The 27,770-nt window shown below is 38.0% G+C and overlaps 1 protein-coding gene across 4 annotated transcripts in view; it reads left to right on the top strand.

Annotated features, from left to right (window-relative positions):
- The first annotated feature begins 2,719 nt into the window (after positions 1 to 2,719).
- GK (glycerol kinase) overlaps positions 2,720 to 27,770 on the top strand; it is a 37,335-nt gene continuing 12,284 nt past the window's right edge. For 2 of the 4 annotated variants that reach the window (XM_074905616.1, XM_074905599.1), the window contains exons 1-16: positions 2,721 to 2,873; positions 10,578 to 10,651; positions 11,323 to 11,429; positions 11,996 to 12,073; positions 13,038 to 13,117; positions 14,108 to 14,245; positions 14,717 to 14,826; positions 15,460 to 15,526; positions 16,741 to 16,758; positions 17,735 to 17,770; positions 18,398 to 18,465; positions 20,033 to 20,075; positions 20,781 to 20,861; positions 22,779 to 22,857; positions 24,727 to 24,823; positions 26,472 to 26,556. In XM_074905616.1, the coding sequence (XP_074761717.1) occupies positions 2,796 to 2,873; positions 10,578 to 10,651; positions 11,323 to 11,429; positions 11,996 to 12,073; positions 13,038 to 13,117; positions 14,108 to 14,245; positions 14,717 to 14,826; positions 15,460 to 15,526; positions 16,741 to 16,758; positions 17,735 to 17,770; positions 18,398 to 18,465; positions 20,033 to 20,075; positions 20,781 to 20,861; positions 22,779 to 22,857; positions 24,727 to 24,823; positions 26,472 to 26,556 (1,239 nt within the window). In that variant the 5' untranslated portion in view covers positions 2,721 to 2,795. Of the gene's footprint in view, positions 2,874 to 10,577; positions 10,652 to 11,322; positions 11,430 to 11,995; positions 12,074 to 13,037; positions 13,118 to 14,107; positions 14,246 to 14,716; positions 14,827 to 15,459; positions 15,527 to 16,740; positions 16,759 to 17,734; positions 17,771 to 18,397; positions 18,466 to 20,032; positions 20,076 to 20,780; positions 20,862 to 22,778; positions 22,858 to 24,726; positions 24,824 to 26,471; positions 26,557 to 27,770 lie in introns of all 4 variants that reach the window. The other 2 variants (XM_074905590.1, XM_074905607.1) reach the window with 2 other exon arrangements.

The raw sequence follows: 27,770 nt of genomic DNA, 5'->3' as shown, positions 1-27,770 counted from the left end.
CAGTTTTGGACAAATTCTTCCCCCTTCTGTCTGTATTGTTGTGTGTCTGTTGCAGGTTAAAGAAATGGCATAGGTTACCATTGCCACCCCTCCTGCTCCCAGTCTATGAAAATGCACAGGCACTGCTAAAGAACACCCAAGAAAATGGTAGATCTGCACCTCCTTGAAAATTTCTGTAAGTCAGTGATCTTTATAAATTTTACATAGGTGCAGTAGTATTTCATGTTTTGTATAAATATCAGTCATGATATTGCTTCCTCCCTTTTTGGATCCAGAGACCTCAACCTTTGCTGAAAATAGTCATGTCTTATCCTGATTTAAGATACGTTCAAAACACCATACAACAGTTTTTAAAAGAGACAAATAATACAACCCCATGCTTTTCCTAGCAATTATTACTTCAGACTTAACTAAGACCCCATGAGATTAATTCCTTGAATCACTAATCCACATGGAGATGCTGTAGTTCTGCATAAACTTTTCAAGTCAGCTGCAGTTGTTGCCCATGGGTTTAGAGTAGAAGCTGCCTGCAGCATACACTGTGACAACTGAAGGAAGTAGCTGGAGGGTCTCTTGCAAACCTGGGAGGGATCATTACGACCTTCTAGCACGACCTGCTGTGGATCCTTCTCCGTGGGTTGCGGTACATCTCTGAGCAAATTGACTTCTGAACTACAGCTTAAGTTCCAAGACAAAATATCAGCCTTGTTTATAACATTTTAGAATAATAGACAATCCTTCATGTTTGGTAAGTGGTTGCAGCGTTTCATTACTCTCACTCTTGAAAATATAGGATCTTATTACTAAACTGTATTTGTATCATTTCACATTTTGTAATTATGGGCTGCAATTAAATCCCTTGCTTGCTATCTATTACACATTAGCAGATAGTGCTGTTCTCATCCCAGCCAAGGCTCCTAGATGCTAGCTGAAGTACTAACAAACAAAAAAAGGTATGTTAGAAGCATTGGGTAAGATGTCACGCAAAACACTGCTGTCATGCACCGATTACAATCACTGCACTGGAGTTGGACTCAGGTGGATGTTTATTGGTGACAGTTTATTAAATAGGCCAAAGCCCATACACAAGCTTGTTTTAACTATTTTGCTAAATACAGTCACATAGATTATAACCAACGCATGCATAGGGAAGGCGATATGACCTGTCAACGTTTCTTTTCCTCTGCAGATTCATGTCACCATGCATCAGGGAAGATGTCCAGCGTAGTGTGAGGGTCTCAGGCCAGCTGAGAAGGAGCTCCAAGGAGGCCGTCAATTTTCCCAACTATATACTCGTTTGACACATGGTGTTTTGTGGTAAGCAGGGAGGGTTGGCCTCAACTGGTCTCAAGCCAACAAGCATGTCTTTACAAAAAAGGGAAGCAAGACTGACATTGTCCCTCCAGAGATTTTTCCCCTGTACATACTGTGGCCCTTTCTGGTACCTTGTTTGGATATCTTACCCGCTAGTGTTGGTTTTACTTCATTCTCTGGTTAACTTCCCCTTTATGGGTACTTCCAGGGGCTGCTCAGGCTCTTGACATGAGTGCTAGGCCATGAGCGCTTTCTGCTAGATAAGGTGACTGGAGGGACAGAGGAGTATTTTCTGCACTGCTGGGGCCTTATCACTATCAACCACAGGCTGACCATTGGGCCTCCGCCTGGCTCCATCCTACAGTCTAGTGAAAAAATATTCGCCCATCTTAAGCGGCTGTGGGTCTGGAGTTGTTTCCCACAGTCACACCACCAAGTGGCAGCAATCAGATTTTGCTTACAAGCAGCAATGAGGACAGAACCCCATGAGTTTGGACAACTATCACTAATGGGGAGTTGCAACAAAGCAGATCTATTTAAAGGCGACTGTGGGGGCTGACTTACCAGCAACACGTGTCACTAGGTAACTTCTCATGTGCTTTACTCAGCGTTATTAGCTTTTGCAATTCTATTACAGGTCTTGCAACACCAGCAGTTTTTCTTGAAGCACTAGTTACCAACATGTTCTAAGGAAGCAGGATCAAGACCCCGTTTTTTAAAGTTAATGAATATTTTTGCTTAACGGAAGGTAAGGCTTTGAAAGATGAAACAAGGCCCTTGGGGCTGCTAACGTTTTTCAGCCGGTGTCACGGCTATGGTGACTCATTTCTTAACGCCGCCTCAGCAGTCTTCGCTCTCGACGGAAAATTTCCAGCGGACATCCCGGCTCGGCGCCTCCCGAGCGCTCCCCCTCCGCGGCCGCATCCCGCCTCGGAGCGGCAACGCGGCCAGCCGCACCGGGACAGCCGGCCGGGCTCGCGAGGGGTTTCTTTCCGATTACAAGCGAAACAGGTTTCTCCCGAGGGAAGGGAGCCGCGGGGCACCAAGGCTGGGGCGCCGGGAGCTCGCCCAGCAGGCTCTGCCGGGAGCCCTCCCTCCCCTCGCCGCGCGGAGGCCCCTCACCAGCCACCTCCGCGCGCCAGCCCCGAGCCCAGCGGCTCCCCTCGCGCCTGCCCCGCGCTGCGCGCGGCCCGTCACGTGACACCACACCCCCCACCGCTGGCCCACTTCCTGCGCGCCCCGGCCCCGCCCCCGCCGCGCCCCGCGCGCTGGTTGGCTGCGGCGCGACAGAGCGAGCGGCAGCGCCCCCCGCCCCGCCCCGCCCCGCCCCGCCCCCGCCCCGCCGGCTTCACCCCGGCCGCCACGCGCCGCTGCCCGCGAGCTGCCCGGGCGGCGTCGGCGCGCGGCCGCTGCCCGCTGGCTGCGGGATCGCTGCGGGGCCCCGCGGGCGGGCGGGCGGGCGGCGGAGCGGGGCGGGGCTCATGGCCGCCTCCGACCGGATGGTGCTGGGGCCGCTGGTGGGCTCCATCGATCAGGGCACCAGCTCCACTCGCTTCCTGGTGAGCACATCGTGGGCTTGGGGCGGCCCCGGGCGCGGCGGGGGCGGGCGGCGGCCCCGCGGCCTGAGGGGGCCGCCGCTTCCGCTCCTTCCCTCTGCCGCATCCTCGCGGGGTCCCTCCGGTCCCCGCTGCGCCCTTGGGGAAGGGCAGGAGGAGCGGGCCGCGGAGGGCCGTGCTGCCGCTGCCCCGGCTTGCGGCTCCTGCCCTGGGCCGGCATCCCTCTGCTCCCCGGCGGGCCGGGGCTGCCGCGCCGCGAGGGGAAGCGGGCGCCGGTGGGTGCGGGGGTGCCGGAGCCGCCGGCCGGCGGTGTCCCCCGGCCATCAGACCGCTGTCGCCGTCCCGCCGCGCTGGGGGGCCGGCAGCGCTGCCCGTCCCGCCGAGAACGGCGGGGAGTGGGCCGGGCCGCGGTGCCGGCAGTGCCCGCCCGGCCCTAGAGCAAGCCGGGGGCCAGCGCTTCTGGCGGCGGCTTGAGGGGGCGGCAAAATCCTGCTGCTTCGTGCTGGCTGTGTTTTTAAATCTGTCGGGTATCTCGCCCTGTATGAAGTCAAATGGACGTGGTGCTCATGCACTGGAGAAATAGATGCCCGTGAGTTCCGTGGCTGTGATGACCCGCGGTTCAGACAATGCAATGACTCTGCCGTGTTCCCCTCTAAAAGCTGCTTGGGCCTGTTGGGAGTGGCGGCTGCAGTTCCGGATGCTACAGTGCCAGGGTCGGTGCCTCCTGGGCACTGTACATATTCAGGTGATGGAATTTGTGCACCATACGAAAGATGGGCCTGTTTAAACACCGTAGGAAGACAATTTCTTTAAGGTTGAGATGATTAATATATTAATAATATATAGATAAACATACGAGACTTTCAGTTTAAGGGTCTAGTCATTTCTGTATTATGCAATAAACAGCAACTAATGATGCTGTTATATATGAAACTTACTATATAAACTTCCTGCTTCCAAATCTCTACAAATGGCCTGTTGCCTGCTTAGTAAGTCATGGCAATTTGACTTGAATGACAGTGATAATTTCCACCGTGGAAGTAGAATAGAGATAATGACTAGATACAGAATGTTGTCAAGCGCGCACAGTGTTGAACTGTGAAGATGAATGTTTTGACTTGCCCTTGCTTTTTTTATTATTTATTTTTTTAATGCTTCCCTCATGTGGAATTTTCTTTCATAGAGTAGGAGACTAGAATATCTTCTTGACCTGTGTTACCATTATTACTCAATATCATGACCTTCATGGGATTGTCAAATGATCTGGGGGTGGAAAGAAACTTCAACTGACAGATGACACCATCAGGCTATCTTGAATACCAGACAGGAGTCCTTTTTGGAAAAGAATTTGGAAAAGTTCCTTGTAACACCTGAAGATAAATTCTATCTGCTTTGTGTGTTTGCTGATTTAACTTTTTTCTTAGCCTAAAAAGATAACAATAGTAGAATTCAAAGAGACACTGCAAGCTTTAAATTTATACTCCAGCTCTATTTGCAAGTATTTTTACAAGTTCTTTTAACAAGGAATTTCTTCGTTCATCAATGGTTTGTATACAGTCGGGGTTTTTTTCTGTCTGTGTGAGGTATGTTTCCTCTGAGGATTGAGGTGCTCACACAAATAAATAAGAGGCAAAAATTATTCCCTTAATGTTTTTAAAGTGTAGTATGTTTGTCACTCTTTTCAGTTCTTCTGTTATCCATCTCAGTTTCTCTAAATTAATTTCAAAATACAGCATTGTCTTAAACTTGGCAGTGCAATCAAGTTATGTGGATCCAAGCAAAAATAATACATCGTCACTGAATTAAAACAGAACACGGGGTAGTGGGGAAGAAGAGGGCAAAGTGTGCAGGGATCTGCTACAAGCCGCATCAGTCGTTCAGATAATAACACACATATTTGGAGAATTCTGTGCTGGAAGGAGATTGCTGCAGTTAGAGAGGCTTTGCTTTGAAATATTTAAAGCTAAAATGTGATGTGGTGTTCTTTTTGCTTGAATTGTTTCCTTGGCTCCCTTACCTCTCAATCTTTTACTGTCTTAGTTGTTTCATGTGCATTTCTCACTGATCTGTGGTGGTTTTTTTTCTCCTCTGGTGCTTCTAACACTCTTCATTTTCACCAAGTCACCAGTCAAAATCCATTTAGTTTCTTTGCACATGTCTATTCCCTCGTGCAGTGCAGCTGTTACCTACTTTTTCAAGACGGAAGACATACAATTATGACCAGGTTAAAGATGCCTGGGTGAAAAACTGGGTGGCCCTTTGGGGCCAAAGGGTAGTGTCAACAGTTCAGAGTCTTAAATTTACAATTACAGGTGGCCAATTTACAAGCTGTGTTCCCCAGCAGTCAGTAGTGAGGGCTGATACCCCTTAGTATTTTCAGCAGCAGCCTGGAGGATGTGTTGGAATGCCCTTTCAAGTTTGCAGATGACCACAGTCCGAGGGGAGGAGTTGACTGGAATTCGAGTTGGAGAAGGGGTCTTGCAGAAGCTTCATGAAGTTCAGCGAAGTTTAGCGCTTGGGACAGAAGTCTAAGGAGCAGCTTGGTGAAAAAGAACCCAGATTCCTGCTGGACAGCAAGTTGAATACAAATGAGCAGTGTGTCCTCGTGGTGGTGAAGATTAACCACATTAAGCAAAGTGCAGACTGTGGATCAAAGGAAGTAATTATTGCCATCTGTGTGACACTTAGGAGGCAGCATCCAGAATACTGTGTCTGGTTTTGATCCCCCCAGAGGAACAGAGAGTCTGAAGAACTGGATTTCGTCCAGCAGAGGGTCACTGACGTGATCACTGTGCTGCATGCAGCACAGGGCATGCAAGGAGAGGTTGGGAGATCGAGGTTAGTTCATCATAAGGAAGTCTGTAAGGGGGTGTCTTCAGCTATCTAGTTTGTAGAGAAGATAAGAACCAGCATTTCCTCAAATGTGCACAGACAAAGACAACGGGCAGTGAACACAAGTTGCAACAAGGGAATTTCAAATAAATGTAAGGAAGAAATATTTCACTATGAGGGGCTCTGGATCAGGGGCCCAGAGAGCCTGTGGAGTTTCCATCCTTACACATACTCAGCACCTGACTAGAAAAGGCCCTGAGCAACCTGCTCTAAGCTTAAATTTAAGTTTACCTAGACAGTGGATTGAGCTAGGTGACCCCCAGAGATTCCTTCCAGAATTAATTATTCTGTGTATGGACACAAGTTTTGAGAGATTCTCCTGCTTATGTGAATGAGGCTGTATGAGCATAGCTGTTAAAGAAGCACCAGAACTTAGGTACATACATTTCTGTTTCTGTCACTCCTTATTTATCCTTGCCTCTCACACACAATACACGTGCAGTTGTAGCTTATGCTGTAGTTTCACCCTCCAGGTTCACTCTAATTTGGATCTTATCTTTGCTAGGCTGCTTGCTTTTGCAAAATAATTATTTTTGAGATCTCAACTTTTCTGTTAAATTGGGTCAAACCTGGATAACAGATTCAGAGTTACCAGGGAGAGCACAGTGCTTTGAATACTAGTGCAATTGCTTAAGGCTTATTTTCTTAAACATATCAAGCAGGAAAATAGTCAGTAGTCTAAACAAGTATACCCAGATGACTAAATTCTGGTCTAGATGTTTTGCCAAATATTTTCATCAAATACTTTCATCTCATATGTTCCATTTTATTTTATTCAAGAATCATATAATAAAAATCAACTGTAACTTCTTTTGCTAAAACTCTTGGCATCACGAGCTAACAGCCAGCTGAACCACTGCCTGATCGGTGTTTGCTGGGTAAAGTCTTTCTAGCATTTTATCCAGGAACAGCAAGAATTGACATACTCAGTGAAGTGCAGGCACAGTGAAGTACATAAACAGTACTTTTAGGTTTTTCAGTCAGCCACAGACAAGTTTTTTTCCAGCTCAGTGGAATATTTCCTTTTTCCTTTACTTCATTTCCAGAAGAAACAATCAAATAAAACTATATCAGACTGTAACTATTCTTTTCAGTAAAAAAACACTTGGTTTTAGGTAGGAAAACCTTAGTACCCATTGAGCTTACCCTTCAAAGGGGAATCCATTTCACCCATCTACTGAAGTAACCACCTTTTGAGAGAAAGCAAAACTTGATTTTATAGCTAACAGGAAGGGTTAAAAAAATTGCAAATACTTTTAATTTTTCCCTAACTCTTAGCTTTTATCACTTAAAATCTGTTGCAGTTTTTATTCCCATAATCATAAGCACCTCCTTGAGGGGAGAGGGAGGTCTATTCGTCAGGAGCCTTCCAAACAAGATAATTTCTAGAAGACTTGTTAAACTGTGCTTATTCATAAATTCTGTCTGCCTGCTAATCCTAGTTAAATGCTAACGGTGGAATTATTGTCCATCTGTCATCCTTCCCCGAGTTGGGTTGATTTCCATGCAGTTTCAGAAATCCAGCTTGGAGCTTGTTTGCCTGCAAAGCCATAGCTCTTTCAGCTTAACAGAAACTCATGAACATACATAGGCTAGCAGAAGTAGCACTTCTGCAGGCAGAGTTACGTGACAAAGCTTGAGAGACATGAAAAGTTACCTCTAAAATCTGTTTTCACTGTTGTCTTCTCTGCTGTGCCACTTCTTGCAACACTTCCATGAGCCTCATGTTTCTGTCTTACATTTCTTTTCATTCTCTGAAAATTGTTACAACTGATCGATCTGAATTCTTTTTCACCAAGATGACAGAGACTCAATGGAATACCATGCAACTGTTTTCACCCCTTCATATGATGTCATTATATGTATTATATTAGAGAACTTATAAAGAACTTGAATTAGGTGATCAGCCCTTGTGCTTGTCTGCTTGCTTACATACAGCATAGCTAAGTAGGTCTTTCTTCTTTTCTTCACTCCGAGGTTCAAGGCTCAAGCTATAATTCTTTGTATGGTAATTTGTTGGGAGTGGAAGGAGAGTGTTAGTTTTTCTTTAATCTCTCACCAGGGGATTCAGCATATATCTGGTGGTTTTCACTGTCTTTCATCAAATTATCTCTGTTAAAGATAGCTCTACGTGTCCAAATAGATTAGACAATTATTTTGTGACTACTGCTAATACAATTAGGGCAAAACTGACAGACTTTTTTTTTTGCCCCCCTACAAGAAGTGAGAGATCGGTCTCATAAACTGGAACCAATTAAGGAATATGAAAGGAAGGAAACCGGTGGCAGAAATACACTTCAAACCTGTTTCAACAAGAATGTATTGACTTATCTGAAATACTCATACTTATTGTTACCTATTTCTCTCTGTCACCACTGTCAGAAATAAGGACCATTTGGGGGTTTTTTTGACAAGGTTTTGGGCGGGGGGCAGGGGGCACGGGCAGGGAAGGAGAGGCGGTCCCATTTGTAATGACTCATTTATATTTGTCATCCTTTCGTGTATAGGAGTTCTGTGTATCACTGTAAAACATGGTATTGTTCTCAGGGAAACTTTCTAATCCTTTGCCCTGAGGTACAGGGAGTGTCTGCGGCTTTTGTTGAAGATGTCAGAAGCTTGTGGTTTTGTGTGATGGATTAGGAGAGCATGTTTACCTAGTTCTTCTCTATGGGCATGAAAAATCTATGCATTTGTAGTGTTATTGCTTCTGTTGAGAATTTATTTATGTTAAAACAGCTTGCTTAGAAGGAGACAAAAAGCCTTGCTGTGCTAGGGCTTCACTCTTTATTATCTGCAGGTCACACACTCCAGTGAATGACCTTGTCTAATTGAATTTGTATTTGTTTCCTGCTAACAATAGGAATCCTTATGCACTGCTTTCTGTTTCCAGGAATACGGAATGATTACCAAATTATGTTTAACATTATTAGTAGATCAGATACATACAGATTGGATAAAAAGTATTCTATCTATCTTTATTATAAAAACTTGGTAAATGTTCCTGTGATTTTGGCAGAAAGGCAATTTCAAGTAAAAAAGTCTTGCTGCATACATGCAAAACTATGTCTCCTATTAACTGTGTTGCAGTGTGTTTTACGACCCTTATCCCATTATACTAGTTCCTTCCAAACATGTAGTACTGGCAGAGCTTGCCCTTTCATTAGGATAGCTTCGTGTCAAGCCTAAGCTGGTAAGTGAAACACAGATAAGTAAATACGGTAAAAAGAATACAGTGGTGCTTTTTGTATAACTTTTCATCTGATAACAGAAAAGGACAAACATGTACCTTTTTAAGACTCCTTTTCTTGGCAGTGGAAGGGAAAAATTAGCTTTTAGTGTTTTCCAGAGAAGTTGTGCTGTTTCTATCCTTGGAGGTTTCCAAAACCTGCCTACCAAAAGCCCTTGAGCAACCTGGTCTAATCTCATAGCTGATTCTGCTTTGAGCAGGAGTTATGCTAGAGATCTCTCAAGGTCCCTTTCAGCCTGAATTATTCTATGATTCTAATATATAACTTGAATGTTTCTAACTTAAGAGTTTCACTCTAAAGATATACTTTAAGATTTCAAAGAAACTGGAGAATCAAAAATTCATCTGCTCTTTGTCAGAATTGTTCTAATATTTTCAGAGTAAACTGTAAATCAAATCAAGAGTTTATGGATTAAAAGCTTTAAGAGAAATTCCTAAAATTTGTGGAATGAGAAGAGAGCATTACCAAGGAAGTCTAGAAAACATTTAGTTGTATCCTAGAGAGTGGATGGTTATAACTGAATTTTGTACCCTTGGCACATGACTGGCTTCTAAATCTTTCCCTCCTCCAATTGCCATGAAATGATAGGATGTTGTCCTACTGGCATGTTCTAGGTCCCTGAACGTTCGTCAGGTGAAAGATTCTTCATGGTGCTAGTGAGAATGAGCCATTTTCATAGGAATGTCATCATTGCCCAGTCATTTACACTGGCTTGCTCATTGTATAACTATATAGGATGTTTTACTGGGTGTCATCTTAGCTTGGCCACAGTAGATTACTCTTGGAAACAGACCAGTGATGGTTAATTAAGATCGTTGTGTATTCTTGCTGAGCTTTTACTACTGCAAGGCAGAGCCTCTTAACTTGTGATTCCTTAAGAATAACCATTAGTATATTATTCTCTGGTCTGCTGTTTTTTGTTGTAGTATCTCCAAATCTAAGTCACTTCTATGGACGTCCTCTTTTTTTTTAATGTATTGTGTTGCTGCAGTAACATTCTTTCCCTGTCAGATTGTTCATGAGTCTTGTATTTGTAGTTTGTTTTGAAACAAATTGGGTTCTGCCTAGGTGCTTTTACATTCTTCACAGTTTTGTCCCTTCTGTGATTTCTAAACTACATGTGATTGTCTGTCTCTTAAAATCACTCTTCCTAAAGGTGAGCTAACCCAAGAAAAAGCATAGTTCTGGCACTAGAGTTATCAGAGCAGGAACTAAAGAAATGGTATTATGACTAGCAGTGGGTATTTTGCTGAGAGATACATTCTAAAATGCATCATTAGTTTAATTTCTACAACATCCATGAGAAAAAATGTGGATCTTTCCCAATCCATCAAGAAAAAAAAGCAGCTATAATTGACAGTAAAGCTTACCAAAATATTATTTGCTTACCTTAATTACAAAAATTCATATATGCGAACCCAGGTTACATGGATATTTGGATTATTTTTTGCTAAAAAAATTACTATAAATTATCATGGGACTGTATATGTTCAAAAGAATAAATGTTAATCTATTGTTGTTTAACTTCTGTGTTCATGGAAGATTCCACTGTGTAATTTATTTGCAGGTTTTTAATGCGAAAACAGCAGAGCTCCTGAGTCACCATCAAGTTGAGATACAGCAGAAATTCCCTAAAGAAGGGTATGAATTTTCTGTGTTTTTTTCATTTCTGTACATTTTGATAGAGCTTACTTATTTTTATTTATGAACAGTGAAAACTGAAGTCGATTAATATTTATTAAGAACATAGTATCTGCTATAACAGACTGTGTGGCAGGAAAAAATGGCATTAAAAACCTGACATTGAGTGTCCATTATGTGCTCTGAGTTATGTAATCTGAAAATACTTAGCGTTTTACTTTGACCACTCATTAACGTATTTAAAGTTTAAACTTTAAAGTTTAAAACTAAAGTTTAAACAAAATTTCAGGTCTTATTTAAAGTGATAAAGCTGATCATTTTTACAATTTAAGCATAGTCTTCACCTTAGTCCACGGAAATTGCTTAGTTTGTTCTCTGAGGTGTTTTTTTTTGTTTGTTCTTAACCGACCTACCATTTGCTGCCAAAGCCCTCTGTATAGAATAAAACAAAACAAAAATCTTTGTTTTCTGCAGTTGGATTTGTTGTGAAAATACAGCTTATTGTTTAAAAAGGTTTTGAAATTCCTTACACTTTTTCTAGATACGTAAACCACACTTTGTAGTTATGATTGTGTCAAAATGCTCAGCTGTTTTTTCAGACTAGAATTTCTTTTATTCCTTAAATGCAATTTTTTGCCTTTTTATTAACTGGTGTTTACTGTTTGTTAAAGATGGGTGGAACAAGATCCAAAGGAAATACTAAAGTCTGTCCATGAATGTGTGGAAAGGACCTGTGAGAAACTGCAACAGCTGAATATAGACATCACTAACATAAAAGGTATTCCTCATATTAAGGGTAAATGAGGGCTTTAACAATCTCACGGTTGAGCAAGTCAGATTCTCTAGGTTTAAAGTCAGTAAATAGAAAGGTGGCAGCATGTGCCCAAAGAAAATGTTAAATTGGAATCGAGAGCAGTTTGTTCGGGAGGAATAATGAGAAAATAAGACCGTCATGTGTATTAGCAATGCAGAATCTACAAAGTATACTTAACCTAATCTTGCAAAATCAGAGACAAGTGATGAATGAAGAAATTCAGAAATTTAAATTAGGACTTACTGGGAAAAGCTAGTTTCCCTGTCTGTTGTTGCTGTCTCAGTTTGTGGCAGAAAAAAAGAGAGGTCTAGAGCACATAGGTTAAGCAGCAAAAGCTGAATGATGAGTGTTTAAAAGTAATATTTCTAGATTATAACATGAAAAGTTTGGAAGCTTTTTATTTCCCATTTACTTTCCTTTTCTCCTTACCTGTTCCTCCCTCCTCTCTACCTCCCTGCTCTGTCCCTCCCCCTCAAAAAGGGGAAAACAAACCTTCTGAAAAGGATACTTCTTTCTATTTTGTCCTGAAGCCATTGGAGTCAGCAATCAGAGAGAAACAACAGTGGTTTGGGACAAGACAACTGGAGAACCTCTTTATAATGCTATTGGTAACTACTATACTTTCTGTATATGTAATATTGTAAAATGAGCATGTTGTAGAAAAATGCTTTCCTAGTTTCCTGTGCAGATCTTATTGTGGCCTAGCCTACTAACTTCTTTGATTTTTTTTTTTATATCTGTGTCATAAGCTGTGTGTTTGTATACACCAGTGCAATTAAAAAACCCTATTACATAAAAATTATTACTTTATAGTTAATAAATCACTTTATGGGCTTTTAACAAAAAACAGTGTTCCTGAGGGGTTTTGTACCTCCCTGGCATGTAACGAAGCTCTGATTTAATGCTCAATTACTTCCTTTTAGATGAAGGAGCTTACTCAATTTTCAGGAAGCTTTTGATTTAGCTTTAAAGGAAAAACATGTTAAGTAGGTTTAATGCATATTTATTGATTTGGAGTTTTAATTTATGTTAGCTTTTCAGATTATTTCATCTGAGAAATGGTAATTGTCTAGATTTGCTCTTTTAGGCCTTGTCAAGTGCCAGATTTAGTTCACTGTAGTATCACTGAAAAAACAGCTTTATCTTAAGCCTAGCTGTACTTTGATAACTCTGACATAGCACTTTAGTTCAAAGTTTTCATTGGAATAGTAAATAATCAACTTGCGATTTGTTCTAACCCATTAGTTTAATGAGTCATCTGCTGTAAACAAAGTAGTATTAGTCATTTGCTTATGCTCTGATAGAGAAAAGTGTATAACCTATTATGTGGAAAATCCTGTTTGATTTCTCAAATTTTTTGTTTCTCTAAATCAAATGAGTTTAACCATTTTTAATTTTTATAACAGTGCATTTAAAATTCCACAGCAGTACAGTATTCTTTCAGCTACACGAAAAGCTGAAAATAAAGACAGGAATTTACTGTCAAGAGCTCTAGTTTTGTAGAAGAAACTTGTACATGTCACTTTTTGTGTATTAAATCAGTTGATCAGTTAATTTTATTCATGTTTTTAGTGTGGCTTGACCTGAGAACCCAGTCAACAGTTGAACGGCTTCTTAAAAGAATTCCAGGAAAAAACAAATCCTTTTTTAAGGTAAGAGTTATTCCAGAGCATTTAAATAGTTATTACTACATTATATAATGTTTTAGAGATGTGTGCTTAAAATTCCCTAAAACAAAGTAAGTCAGCTGTAGCTTCTAGTCCTTTCTTAGCTTGTCATAAAAAATGTGCATAATACTATACACTGATCTGAGACTGGAAAATGTTCATTTTCCTCAAAATAAGTGTTTAACACTCTTCATATATCTCACTAGAGAAGATAAATGAGTAGCCATTAGTGAGACTTAAATCATGTGCTACCTATCCAATGATAACTAAACATCACACACAAAAATTAAGAGCAAGTAGAGAAAAACTATTTGGAAAATAGTTTATTGATGTGAAGTATATTAACCTTTCTCATCTTATGCTTAATACTGAAATTGATTACAACCATTCTGAGATTGGGAAGATAGTTTATAAAGAGCAAATGAATTCTTTTTTTTTTTCTAATATGGGTATATATATAACAATCTGGAAAATAAAACCTTGCAAAAAAGTGTCATAATTCTTTGGTTTGTATTTTTCTTGATTGATTGTATAAATATTATGTATTTTATATATTAGATGTTTTCCTATAGGCAGAAAACAGATGTCAAAAAACATATAAACTTATTTGATTTTTAAGTGTTAGTAGAATACAAATTCCATCTTTCCTGTGTTGTGTGGTTAATTTTTGTTGTCATTACTTACTGACTAGTCACATAGTGATATCCTAGATAACACAGGACTTCTGCAAACAACTATATCCACGTATATGGTCTTTGAACTGCATTTAGATCAGCTTTGATGTTTGTCCATTAATGCACTGGTCATTTGTTCTTGATGTTTTCAGACTTGTGTACTGCATGCTTAGTACTTATTTAAATACCAAGTTTGTGTAATTTCTTTATGTTTTGTCTTCAGTTTTTCAGTTACTACCACCATTTTTATATGTAACTACAGTATTCGTGGAAAAGACACTTGCATGATTTTTTTTTACAGTTTAGGACTGGTCTTCCACTTAGCACTTACTTTAGTGCAGTGAAACTTCGATGGCTTTTGGATAATGTGGAAGAGATTAGGCAAGCAGTTGATGATGGAAGAGCTATGTTTGGGACTATTGATTCATGGCTTATATGGGTATGTATTTGTGAGTTTATTATTACTCTTTTAAAAATTAATTTCCATATCATGCAAATTCCTGTGCAAAGTACTGTGATAATTGATGCCCATTGATCACACAGTGATGTCAGAATAAGCCACTAAAGAAATTCCTTTAAAGTTCCTTACAAAATGAACTTCCACTGTCCCTGTATCACTGTGGGTTTTTTGTAGATGCTTATATGTTGCTGTCAAATTTTGAAAAAATCTTGGGCTTTAGAAAGCTGTATTATCCACATTTGCAATGTAAGAATCCAGGAGGTACTGCTGTACCCTTATTACTCATGCCTTTGTTCCACTATAACAGGTCTGTCTTTTTAGTTGTTGCAGAAATACCAGAGTTCCTAGTCCCAAGCTGAAAGCTTTGTGAATTTAGACAATTTTTTGTGATTCGTTGAAGTAAACCTTTATCTTTTCTTGGTGAATACTGTTGATATTTTTTTTATTCAGAGTTTGACAGGGGGAAAGAATGGAGGCGTTCACTGTACAGATGTAACCAATGCCAGTAGGACAATGTTGTTCAACATTCATTCCTTGGAATGGGATCCTGAGCTCTGCCAGTAAGCTCAGTTTTTCAGTAATACTGTTATTTAGACAGATTCTGTAAGTGATGTGTGAATAAACTCATGTAATAGTAAGAATCTCTTATCTAGACTAAGATCAGCAATTATTGTTGTATTTACGGTTAACATTCATAATTAAAATTCATTGTTCTCCAGATGTCTAAATTGCAAGTGACTGTATTAATTAAATGTAGTAGATTTTTACTACAGTAAATCTACATTAATTAAATGTAGTAGATTTTTACTACTACTATTAAATAGTGATATTTAATAGTTTCTTTATTTGTTAATCAAATTTGTAAGGCAGTTACAATGATAGAGTGTCTATTTTAAATGTAAATTCATTAACAAGAACATTATAAAGATTTTGTTGGAAGAGGAATGACTTCCCACATGCAAGAGTTGAATATGTCTTCAAAATATTCAAATATGTGCAGTTTTACTCCATAATTGAGTGTCACATACTGTAACAAGTGAAAAAGCACATAGTGATGGATTAAAAACTAGAAATCAAAGTTCATTTTGTAATTTGTTTTTCTTTTACAGCTTAAACTTAATTAAGAAATAAATGTGGAATGCTCTCTGATTTATCACTGACCATATATAAAAATTATTCTCTATTGTGTTCAGGTTCTTTGATATTCCTGTGGAAATACTCCCAAAAGTACGAAGCTCATCTGAGATTTATGGCTTGATGGTATGTTTTCTTGTGTATGTGTGAAGCTGATGTTGTAAAAATGTAACAATATATATTTGACAGAATTTTTATGGATTGTTTGATTTATTAGTATGTCATTATCTACTGCTGTATATTATATGAAGTTGAATATTTGTTGTTTTCTCTTTTAAGTGTCAAATAGACAAAACAAGATGGGAGAGTTTTTTGATAAGGATAAATATTTTATTTTTTATTACAGTTACTTATTGATTTATAATCTACCTATCAGAATGCAAGGAATAATGAGGAGATTAAAAAATTAGATTGCTGTTATTAGAGCACAATAATTTTACAGCTTGTACAATCAAAAAGAAGAGGTGAAAGTTGCTATGGAAGTCTTTGTGATCTAAGAAGACTGGACAAGACATGTAATGTCTTATTTCCACAACTGAAGGCAAGATTAGTCAGTTTCTCTGAACTGAAAAATCACAAGTGACACTTTGGATTGCCTTGGTTTTGAAAAATAAACTTCTCTTGCTGTGTATATTTACATAGCACTTAGTAAAAAAATATTTTGGAATACTGTGATGTCTTTTTAATCACGCTGCTTCCAGTGCAGCTGTGAATATTACTTAGAAGTAAATATAAAATAAAACATATAAAGTAAATATAAAATATTAATATATATAAAGTAAATATAGATTTATATCAATATTATTTACCTTATATTTATAATGTAAATATAAATGTAATATAAATATAACATATAAATATAATAAAAGTAAAAATTACTTAGGAGTAAAAAAAAATTGTTATCATGGGGCTGAGGTTTCAGGTTTACTTGGTGCAACACCAACTCTTCTGATAGAGTGGCATCTGATTTATTAGCTTCAGAATCAAATAAACTGGATGTTGTGATTTTGCATTCTTTTTCCTGGTATCTTGCCCTAAGAAAATACAGGCATTTAGTAATTAAGACAAGTTATGAGATTTGTATTTAAAATGTAACTCTGACTTGCCTGAAATGTAAGTATTTTTGCTAATCTGGTAATGGAGATTCCATTAGAAGACATTGCTGAATTTTATTGATATGGAAGTTGGATGAGAGTGAGTTGTATTGAGCTGAATGAGTGAGATAAATGGAAAAGATACTACCTGGCAACTGAAACAGAATAGCCAGTCACTTTAAACGTGAACCTTTGTTTCTCTTCCCCTTTCCATTTTTTTCTTTTTCTTCCTTTTGCTGACTGTAGAAAATCTGTCCTAGCCTGGTGAGTAGAGGCTTCCATTAGGCTGACCACCTATATCTTATCCATTCTGTTCAGATGCTGTGCATTTCCATTTGTTTAAGATGAGTAAAAGCACACCTTCTAGACCAATAAATTTGGCAGGTATTTCTGATATTACAGTTAAAGTTCATACCAAAGTTATTTGTGAATGTAATCTTAACATATGCATTTGCCTTAATTTGCAGGCTGTTGAGTATTAGATTTTATAGCAAAGTAAAAAATACAGCTACTGGCTAGTAAATGTTGGCTGTCGCATTTTATAAATGTGAAAAGCAGGCCATTCCATCTACAAATACTCATTCTATTATAGTTAAACATCATATTGATGCCTTTTTTAAAAGTGCATTTATTAAATCAAATTAATTAAAATGAGAATTAAAGAAAAAAGATTCAGATTGGAAATGCACTTGCATGGCTTCACTGAAATTGCATTTTCTCAATTGCACAAAGAAGCAGTTTAAAGAAAGAAATAAAAATTATCAGGGTGTGTATTTCTTATGATACCTGTAGCAAGAATGCAACTGAAAAACTACATGGTAGTGTTTGGAAGAAATTCTATATGAGACTTAAAATGCTGTATCTTAAAATGAGGCATCTGTCCTTACTTAGTGTGTCATCACACTCACATTTTTTTCTAGTCACTTACCATTTTACACTTCACACTGACTTCACAGATTACACTGAACCTAATTTTCTGTACACTATGATTTCAACAAAATTAAGAACTGTTGGAGCAACATAAAGTATACTGTAAATTTTCTGCCCTCTATTTTTTAGTAGTTTAGGCATGAACTGCATCGAGCTGAAGTCCAAATGTACACCTGAACTGAACCATGTTGCTTATGTGACCCTTCTTTATTTTCCTTTGAGCATTACAAGTTTAGCTTCTTTTTCATTGCCCTAAATTGTAGTCATGGAAAACTAATTTGGAGCTTTTCTTCCTCTTTTTGCGAATTAGAAATCTGGAGCTTTGACAGGTGTACCAATTTCTGGGGTAAGTCCTACTTCAACTCAGATTCTGGCATGAGAACTTGATACTGCATGAACGTATCTTCATTGGAAAAAGCTTTAAGATGGGTGAATCTGCTGCAAATTAAGTTGATGGTTTTTTACTTCGTGTTAAACATGAAGTAACTTCTGAAGTTGAAGTTTTGAAGTTGGATTCTTCATTATTAAGTTAAGGTCTGGCTGTGGAAATACAGCTGACAGCTTTAATACAGATACGTAGTGCTGTTGGAAACTTAGGATCTCCAAGTAAGTGAGTAACATTACAAAGGGAAGCAAGCTCTGCTTTATATATAAAAGGAGTTCAGTATATACATATTCGAGAAATGTTGGACAGATTCTCAGCATTTTCCAATAAAACATACATAAAGATAGTAAATTTTATTTTTTTTTCTTCTAGTTGTTCACCATAAGTAGCACAACACATTTCATTTGCAGTTCTTACAAAGGGAAGAGTAGTAAAAAGCACACATTGTCTCTACAGACAATCTACAGATTTTTCCTCACTTACAATTGCCTGCGTGCTCCTAATATAGTTAAATATATCTGTTCATGTTGCTTTTTCATGCATGTGATTCATGTGCAGACATTTGCTAAAAAAAGTCTCTCTTTTTAGTGCTTGGGTGACCAGTCTGCTGCTCTTGTTGGGCAAATGTGTTTTCAAGATGGGCAGGCAAAAAATACGTGAGTTATTATGAAAGTTGGATAATAAACACACTGTTTTGAATTTAGTGTTCTGTTCTCTTTCAAGTTAACTGCCAAATGCTTTTGTAGTTACTGGATAACTCCAGCTCTACCTTTTGACTGTGTTGACCTACAAAGTAGAGTGTCCTGACTTTTATATAAAATAGTGAAGATATTAAAGTTAAATGGTTTGTGAGGTGTATTTTGGAACAAAGTCACTGTGAGGAAATATCTCTGTGTGACAGGAGGTTTTTTCATTTAAAATGCTCCAAAACACAGATTAAAACAGTTGCGGTATCATTTAAATTGTTATCTAAAGTTAAACAAATACAAGCCGTGTGAGTTAGATTCCATAGATTTGAATGGCAAGAAAGCCGCAGCATTACTAGATGGGAAAGGTTCATTTCAGTTACAGCGCTTAGTTTTGCTTCTGTGTCTAGCTCAGTGCGGAGAATTTTACATTTGGGGTTTTTTCCTATTTCTCAGCCTCTTAGTGTCCCTTGTTTAAAACAGCTGATCAGGCTGTTAAATCAGGCAACTGGTGTAATCAAACATTCATTTGAGGAAAAGCTCTCTGCTTAAATGACTTACTGTTCCATTTACAACCATGTGCTTAACTGAGCATGTAGATACATACTCAGTATGAGACTTTCACAGATTTAATTACACATTAAACTATACTTGTTGCTAATTAACCTTCACTTTATCTTTTATATTTATACACAAATGTAATGGTTAGTGGCCTTGTATTTTAGTAAAACAAACATGATTCTAAGGAATATTGTCACAAGGTATTTTTATAACAAATACTTTTATAACAGAAGAGACCTTTGGAAAAAAACCCAGCTAAACAAAAAAGCGAAAATGAGATTCTTTAAACCTATTTGTGTTGCTTCACCCTTTTTCTTTCCAAACAATTTAAGATTATCTCCATACTATTTTAAGCTATTAATTTTCAGGGTATTAAAAAGGTAAGGAACTCGTCGTGTCTTAGAATAAGTTAGAGTGGATTATAAGTATTTTGTACTCCTTTTACTAAACTGTGTCCTTATATATGTGTGTATGCACATATATATGTGCTATAGTCTTCAAATGAGAAACATGCCATTTTTAGAAATTTTTGAACTGAATATGCTTACAGAAAACCCTCTTCTTTGTGACAGGAACAAAGTTCCTAAATTTTCCCCCTTAAAAGCTTGAATTTAATATTGTGAAATATTTATTTTATAAAGTAGCTTTCATAATCACCTTAAATTGAAGTAGGTAAACACTGCCACCAAAGAGGAATTCACACTTAGTTTTTTAGCTATATCTGCTACTTGATCAAGTATTATACAAGAAATAGCCAGAGAGAGAGAGAGAGGTGTGGGACTGGATTTTTCAACTGCAGGCTACATTTAAATCAACTTTTTGAGGATAGTTTTATCATCAGTTAATGGTAACATAACTTTCAAGGGGCAAAAAGTGGTGTCTTGATTCTCCACAGGGGAATCATGGATTCATGAACTGCAGTAACAGGTTATCCTTTAAACACCCTGGTTTTAACTTTCCTTTGCTTTCATGCTAGGTATGGAACAGGATGTTTCTTGCTGTGCAATACAGGTCAGAAGGTCAGTTGCATTTTTCAATTGTTCCCTTTTTTTAAACAATCTTTATAAGTTCTTGAGTACAACTATATATTAGCTTTTCTTAAACTTATTATCCATATTTATATAATAATGTAAATTTAAAACAATTATTGTGCTAGAGATAAGGAAAACCACATACTGAAATCTGAAAGAACAGAAAGTAATAATTTGTTCAAGGTGTTTCAGTAAGACTCCATTTCCTAGCTCCTTAAGTTTCCAAAAATAACTTTTCATAGCAAGTTTCTTGCTCTGTCCTTGTATGTTTCTTAACCTCACCCAGAAGTGCTGAGTGTTGTCACTTAACCACATGCTTTTTTTCTTGTTTGGGCTATTTTATTTCTTCCTTTTGTTTTGTCCCATTGTTTCTTTGTAGTTGTAGTTGAATAAGTAATGCAAAGCTTTGGCTTCCTTCTTATTCACATCGTCTTCTAAAGAACCCCAATTCTTTGCTGTAAGAAGGCTGGAAAGATCTGAGGCAGCTTGTGGAAAAAAGAATTAACACCAGTGATGTAAGGGTTCTATCTTAGGTGTTTTTTTAGAGTGACTGATAATTTACTTTGCTTAAATTTTCCATTTTTTTTTTTTCAATGAAGGTTTTGACTCTTGTTTATTATCATTTGACTATTTTTATTTAAACATTTTCTGCCTCTGTTCATGCTTTACCTTTTCTTTCCTTTCCCCATTTAGTCTGTGTTTTCTCAGCATGGTCTTCTAACCACCATAGCTTACAAACTGGGCAGAGACAAACCTGTTTGTTATGCACTAGAGGTGAGTCCAGTAATTCCTTCCTCTTTGTAGTGATACATGTTCTTGTTTACTTGTTTTCTGGTATTATGTTATCTTCAGTTGCATGGAAATCAAAATAGTTTTGTGTTATACCTTGTGTGCCTCAAGGTTCATGTGTGGTTTTCGTTATCCCTATCTCCAATCTATATCATGTAAGCTAATAAAAATATGTCTACATTGCATCATTTATATTTTCAGGGCATGATGGCTAAAACATTTTTTCTGGTACATAGTCTTTCAGATCTTTAATAAATGTTATAAATAAAAAAACCAAAATTTTTTATACTAAAATTGGGTTTTAAAAAGAGGGAAAAAAGTGCTAATGTTTCAGTTATCCTCTCATAATAAAATGTCTTTTTTATTTCATTCTAATGGATTTTACTTCTAACTTTTAAAAAATCTGAATGAAATCTCTGGGACAAGAATTCTCTAACAACTGAGCTTTTTTTACCTACTAAGACTTAGGTGTCTGCTTCCAGAATTTGGTTCCTCAGTTTTCACACAACTCTGAGGGCATCCAGATTCTGTAGAAAACTGAATTTGACTTCAAATTCAGGGTTCATTGTTGTAAAGCTCTGTTTCTGAAGCACAGATCAGCTGAGCACCTATTTGGCACCAAAGCTTCATCGGGAATAATAGAATGATTCCATCGATGTTGCTTAGTGGGCTTGATCTAGTAGTTATTCTCAAAACATGTATATTGAATTCTCTGCTGCTATTGAGCTTTTGTACAGAGCCTATGTTTTTCATGTGAAACAGACAAAGACAACACACAAGGTTTTCTTCACTGGGAGAATAGTTTGTGGCTTACAGTACTCTGTTAGAATGTGGGAGGCTGTGTTCATTTCCTTGTTCCTAAGGGAAGTTGATCTTGCAATTGCCATGTTCTGGCAAACTTTGGGATTTTTGTTTTGTGTGAGCTTGTGAAAGGTTTGATTTATTTTTAACCCATGTTCTTAAAAAAGCAAGAACTGGAACTGTGTTGAGAGTGATTTGTAATTCTGCATGCTGAAACACATGCATGTGTATTTTTTGCTTCTTCCTCATCTCCAAGGCTTTAATGATATTGTCTAAATGAATGGCTTCAACAGAAGATATTAAGTGTCTTTTCTCCTGTATCCATGCTAGAATTATCTACAATCTGCTGGTTAAGACACTTTCCAGAGAGGCAAAAAATGTGAATTCAGCCTTTTCTTTTAATCAAACCCCTATCTTCTAACTGTATAGCTAGCTGGTTGGAAAACACTCCTGATGCTTCTAGCAATGGCTTTGAATGAAAATATAGTGCTGCTCCCATTTTACTTGAAGCTTAGTCTAGTAGACTTGAGACTGTCTCTGAGAGAAGTCCATTTGGACTTTGGAGTGAAATGGGAGCCATGCCATTCATCTATGATATGATGGGGCCATTCTGGGTTGTTTGCTGAGGCAGCAGAGCAATTTTGCTGGCAAATGCAAGTGCCTAAATTTTCTGTCAGTTTGGCCATTTGTATTTAGACTCTAGACATCTTCAGTCTTGTTTTTTTAAATCAAGCATAAAAAACTTCATTTGTCAGAAAAAAAAAGGCTGAGGCTACTGGACCTTATAACTGTATATTCAGAAGACCTGAATTTGAGTGACAAGAAGACTGCTTAGGAAATGTCATGGTAACCCCCCTCTATGGCAAAAATCATGCAATATTTCTACATGGAGCTATGTAACAGGTTGCCATTTTTACATAGCAGTCTCCAGCTGCCAAGAAACTTGTGGTTTGGTTGTGAGCATTCTTGAGAGTGCTTTAAGCTGTGACTGTAAGCTTGCAGTTGGAGACCGCAGATACCCTTCCTCTCCAGTCTTGTAAAAAGGAACACAAAGCTACCAATTGTTGTCTCCTAATGTTGCAGTGATTTTGTTTCCTTCAGGGATCTGTTGCAATAGCTGGTGCTGTTGTCCGTTGGCTGAGGGACAATCTCGGTATCGTTAAGACTGCACAGGAAGTTGGTGAGTATTCACAATTTGGAGCTGTTTAGTTTTTTAAGTTTTCTTTTCCAGTGTCTTAATGTTGCTAATGTTGAATGAAGGCTCAAAATATTCAAGTAAAGAAGAGCTGGAAGATGCATATATGTTGCTGTGTTTGAATAATTTGTTTTGCATCCATGAAATCACTGTTTATTGATACATGTATTTCATACAGCATATCAATACAGTCTTTGAAACCGTTTGTCAGCTTTGTTCTATTGCAACTTTTACTTTTTAATAGTTTCCCTAGCAAGCAGATATTCAGGAAGATACTATACTAACAGTGTATTTTCCCATTTCATACAATATTGAATTTTCCAGAGCCAAGAGTATTTTAAGTCTCTGTTACAGAAGCCAGAGCATATTTGAGCCTAAACCTACATATTCATTCCTGTCATAAACATGAGAACATGAGGCCCAACATATGCAACAACTTCGGTAGAAGGCTTCATTGAGTTAGGGGCCTCAGTTTGCAAAGCTGCCTCTTAAAGGAATTGTGGGCGATGGTAATCTGTTTTGGCTAAGAATACGGTAGTCCTTTAGCATTTGTGTAGCTGATGTTTTCTTCTTGAGCTGAACTGGAACAAGCTGGTGTGTGACATTATAGAAAACTAGGAATATATCAGACTTTGAAAAAGGAGAAAATGTAGGACGCATGCAAGTGTAACAGTTTGAAAGTGACTGATTTAATGAGATTTAGGATTAAAAAGCAATTCATTACATATTTTTAATAATTTGATCTTTTATTCAAGGGTAGAAAAATTTAGAATTCTTATTTTACATAAAGCTTAAAAGATTAAGCAAAAACTTGAAATGTCAGTCTGTTTTTCTGTAAGAAAGCTTCGCAGATCGTACAGAAGAATATAAACTACTCTCACGTGAATTAACCAGCTGTTGAAACACTAAAGTACCTCTTGGCTTCACAAGTTTGACTAGGCCTTTGGAGAGTTTGTGTTTCAAGAACTTTAATCTTGTCAGTGTTGTTAAAGTCATGGTGGGACTTCATCATCTCTTCCTGTTTACCTGAACATGCCCACCCGTCTCCATTCACTCCTTTTTTAAGTGGAGTTTGTATGAAAGTACCATTTTAAAAAGACTTTTGGAACAAGATTTCCTACTTCTTTATTGATATGCTCTTTTGATCAATGCAAACAGAAGAAATTTACAAAAGCAGAAGTAACATACTTTCTTGTTATAGGAAGGAGCGGCACATTAGCGTTACTACTTTTGCGGTTCTAGATGTTTTAATGTAATTTTTAAAGTTACTAATATTTTAATATTTGGAAGTTCAGATATTCAAAGTTATTACTTGGATATTAAGAAACTTCAGATTTCCTTGTAGCTGGCCTTGTGATTATATATGTAAACTGAGAATTTAGAACTCTAAATCCATTTGAAATTAATGGGAATTTAGTTCTTAGCTCCCTTTGGTCTTGATCCAATTTCACTTGCTTGCCTTGACTTAAATGCAAGTGAAGTGTGACTTTTTGGACTGCTTTGAAGGTTGTATTCTTTACCCACAGGACATCCTTTGAAAACCTCACAGAATCTAGATCAGAATATTGAGTAAACAATTTTGGTTTTTGGTTTTGATTTTTCATTTTACATTTCCTGCAACTCCCTATGCCCCATATTCCATTCATGCTGTTGCAAATGGACAACTAGTTAATGAGGAGCAGAGTGCCAGAGTTAGTTGAATTTTCTAACTGCATGTGGGTTGATTATTTTTGTAGTTACCTAACATATTCTGAATATTTTCCTCATTTAAGTACTAACACCTTTAAGTGTCTTATTTAAGTGTTAGTACAGTTGTGAGAAGCTAAGTGAAGTCTGTTTGTGTGTGTGCATTAGAAAAACTGGCCGCAGAAGCGGGGACTTCTTATGGCTGCTACTTTGTGCCAGCATTTTCAGGACTGTATGCACCATACTGGGAACCCAGTGCAAGGGGGTAAGGATCTGGCTAAACACTGCATTTGCAGGTAGATTTAGTGATTTTACAGATACTATCACTTGTCCTTCCAGGTATGTGAAATTGTTCTTTCTGTTCCTTTAATATGTCTGAATACATAATTCTCTGTGGTATCTTCAGTCGACTACTGTGTTTCTCTTTTATATTTAACCTGTTCAAAACAGCAACTGCTAGAGGGAGAAGAAAGCTTAGCTAGCTCTTCTACTCACCCTCCTCCCCTGCCACGCCTCCAGAAAAAAGGGAGCGGGGGGACAGGGGAAACATTTGGGCTGGGTTGTGCATTTTAGAAGACAAGTACAAGATAGTGCCATCATCCTTGCCACTAAGGGGGCCAGCTTTTTTTCTTCATTCATTTCTGGTTTTGAAAGGATTTTCATCTCACTAAAGAGAAAGAGGAGGTCTGCATACCTGTGAACCGTCAGGCAACAGAAGCAGAAAGATCTGCAGCTTGGGTTTTTTGAGCTCAATTTCTCATGGCTGCTGCATTCACTATCTCAAATGATACAGGCTACTTAATTCCTCCCTAGTTCTCCTCCCTCTCCTTCCCCTCGTGTCCAGCTTGCTTTCCAGTTTATTGAACACTCTTTTCTCCTCTTTCCTGGTTATTAAGACTTAACTACCTGGTACTAGTTAGAACTACTAGTTCAAACAATAACCTTCTACTTGTCTTTTCTGCTATTGCGAGCTTGCCTGCTGTTGCTGGAATCACAACATGCCATGGGAGTCATAGAAACTAACTATAAAATAACTTTCCTAAAGTGAGGAAGGAAATAGTAAATAATAAGGTTTTGAGTATTTGCATCTTTAGACTTTAGATGCTTTTTGTACTTAAGGAAGAAAAAAATCTGAGTTAGATGATTTTACAGTTTTTCAGACCACAGTACTTTACTGTTTAACTGTTAAAAGCTGATCTTGGAATGGCAACAAGTAAAAATGTCCTTTAATATCTTTTAACTTCCATGTATCCAGCACCAAATACAGCAGCATTTCTGTGTAGTATGCTACTGTTCCCTAGATGTTGAAATAGAATAAAAATATGATTATTTGCTATGCAGTTCTGAGTACATTGACAGAATTCATCTTACTCATGGTTAGATGTAGCATAATTTTCATATCCAAAAATCTCTTTGAAGGTGCAGATGCAACTAATGATTGGAAAGAGCTGAAAACAGCTTTAGGCATTTAGAGCACAGCACTGACCTAGCTAGACTTTTCCTTAAGAACTGAAAGCACTAGAGAATCTATTAAGATTTTAGTGATAGGTGATACTATTTTTAAAAGAAAAATCAGCCTCAGTCATACATTTCCTTTTCTTAAAGGAAGACTAGACTTGGTGTGTGTGTGTGTTCATGTGCGTATGGGTGAATACACACCCATCTGCATGCAGACAGGCAATAAAATTTTTAATGTATGGTAATTGTATGGACTGGACACTGAAAGCATGTTTGTCAGGAAAACAGGGATGACAGTTTAGATGAAATAGAAACAAGCCTTTCAATATTAAAAAGCAGTCCTCATACAATAGAACTGCATGAGCTTTGAATTAGATGGCCTTGCTCTGAAGTAACAGTGTATGTCTGGTAAAAAGAAATATGTCCTAACTGGGTTTTCTTTTTCTCTTCAACAGTATTATCTGTGGCCTTACTCAGTTTACAAATAAAAAACACATTGCCTTTGCTGCACTAGAAGCTGTCTGCTTTCAAACACGAGAGGTAAAGGCAAATCGGGTCCTAAATTCATTGTAATTTAATATGATAACAGGGATTGTAGCTCTTCAGGAAGAGAGAGGATTGAAAAGATTTACTGAAGATTAATCATATGCTTTATACTGTACTTGGATGCTGCTGTTCTCTTTACGTGGCACTAATGTTGAAAAATGGTTCCTGAGGGTTTAGCTACAGTGATGTGGTTGGGTGGTACATTATTTTGGAATTCTAATGCTACTTTTTATCAGCACTTAAAATAAGGGGAACGTATTTTGTGAATATTTTGAGAGAGAGAAAAAAGAAACATTCAAATGACGAGGCCCGTGCCATAACTAAAAAGTTGCGTTTGTGTAGGAGAATACATTTTATATTGTCTGCTGTGATGGAGGTGGCTTGTTTTGCTTCCAGTCACAAGAACAAAAAAGAGTTAAAAGCAAGACAGCAGCAAACATACCAAGGGAAATCTGGATTCATTTCCTGCCCATTACACCTTGTATTGCCTTAGCTGGTATTCTGCAACAGCAAACCTAAATTCTCACATAAGACATAAATCCAACCAAATCAAAGGGGTCAATACCAGTATTTTCTGAGCATTACTATATGCATCATCATGTACTATCATTTTACACTCCCTGTGTTCTACACAAATATGGGAGAAAATGAAAATCCAATTTGATTGCATGTTTTTAAACTGCTGTTATTTAAACATACTGAGTTTTAAAATAACACCCAGCTAAAACTGTGTGAGAGGAGGAAAGCAGCTTGCTGTTTCTGTAGTGATAGAGTAAAAAGTACTCATGTGGAAAAAGACAGCCAGAAATTTCACCCAGACATCTGCTTTTGAAGCTGTGCTAACAGCCTCTGAGTCCTCAAAGTTGTGAAGAAGCTTGGAAGTAGCATATATCTCTAATTCTGGTACTAGAAGTCAAGGTAAAGTTACAGGGAACTGAACTGATAGTCTAGTTTGTTGTCTGCTCCTCTCTTTCCTTGTGCCTCCTCTCATCCATTCCCCCTCATGTGACAACTCAACGAACTTTCCAGCAGAAAATTATCCCTCTTTTTGCTGGGCTATTTTTCCACTGAATTAATGACCTCAGCTGCCTCGCAGAGTGTAGCAAATGTCAGAACAAGAGACAGGGCATGTGGCTGGGAGCAGGAGAGAGAGGAATAGAGCTCTCAGACTGAGTGAGGGTGAAGTTAACTGTTTGAACTGATGTAAT

The sequence above is a fragment of the Athene noctua genome, chromosome 1 (genome assembly GCF_965140245.1).
Source record: "Athene noctua chromosome 1, bAthNoc1.hap1.1, whole genome shotgun sequence".
In the NCBI taxonomy this organism is placed as follows: domain Eukaryota; kingdom Metazoa; phylum Chordata; class Aves; order Strigiformes; family Strigidae; genus Athene; species Athene noctua.
This window is presented reverse-complemented; position numbering and strand designations above follow the sequence as displayed.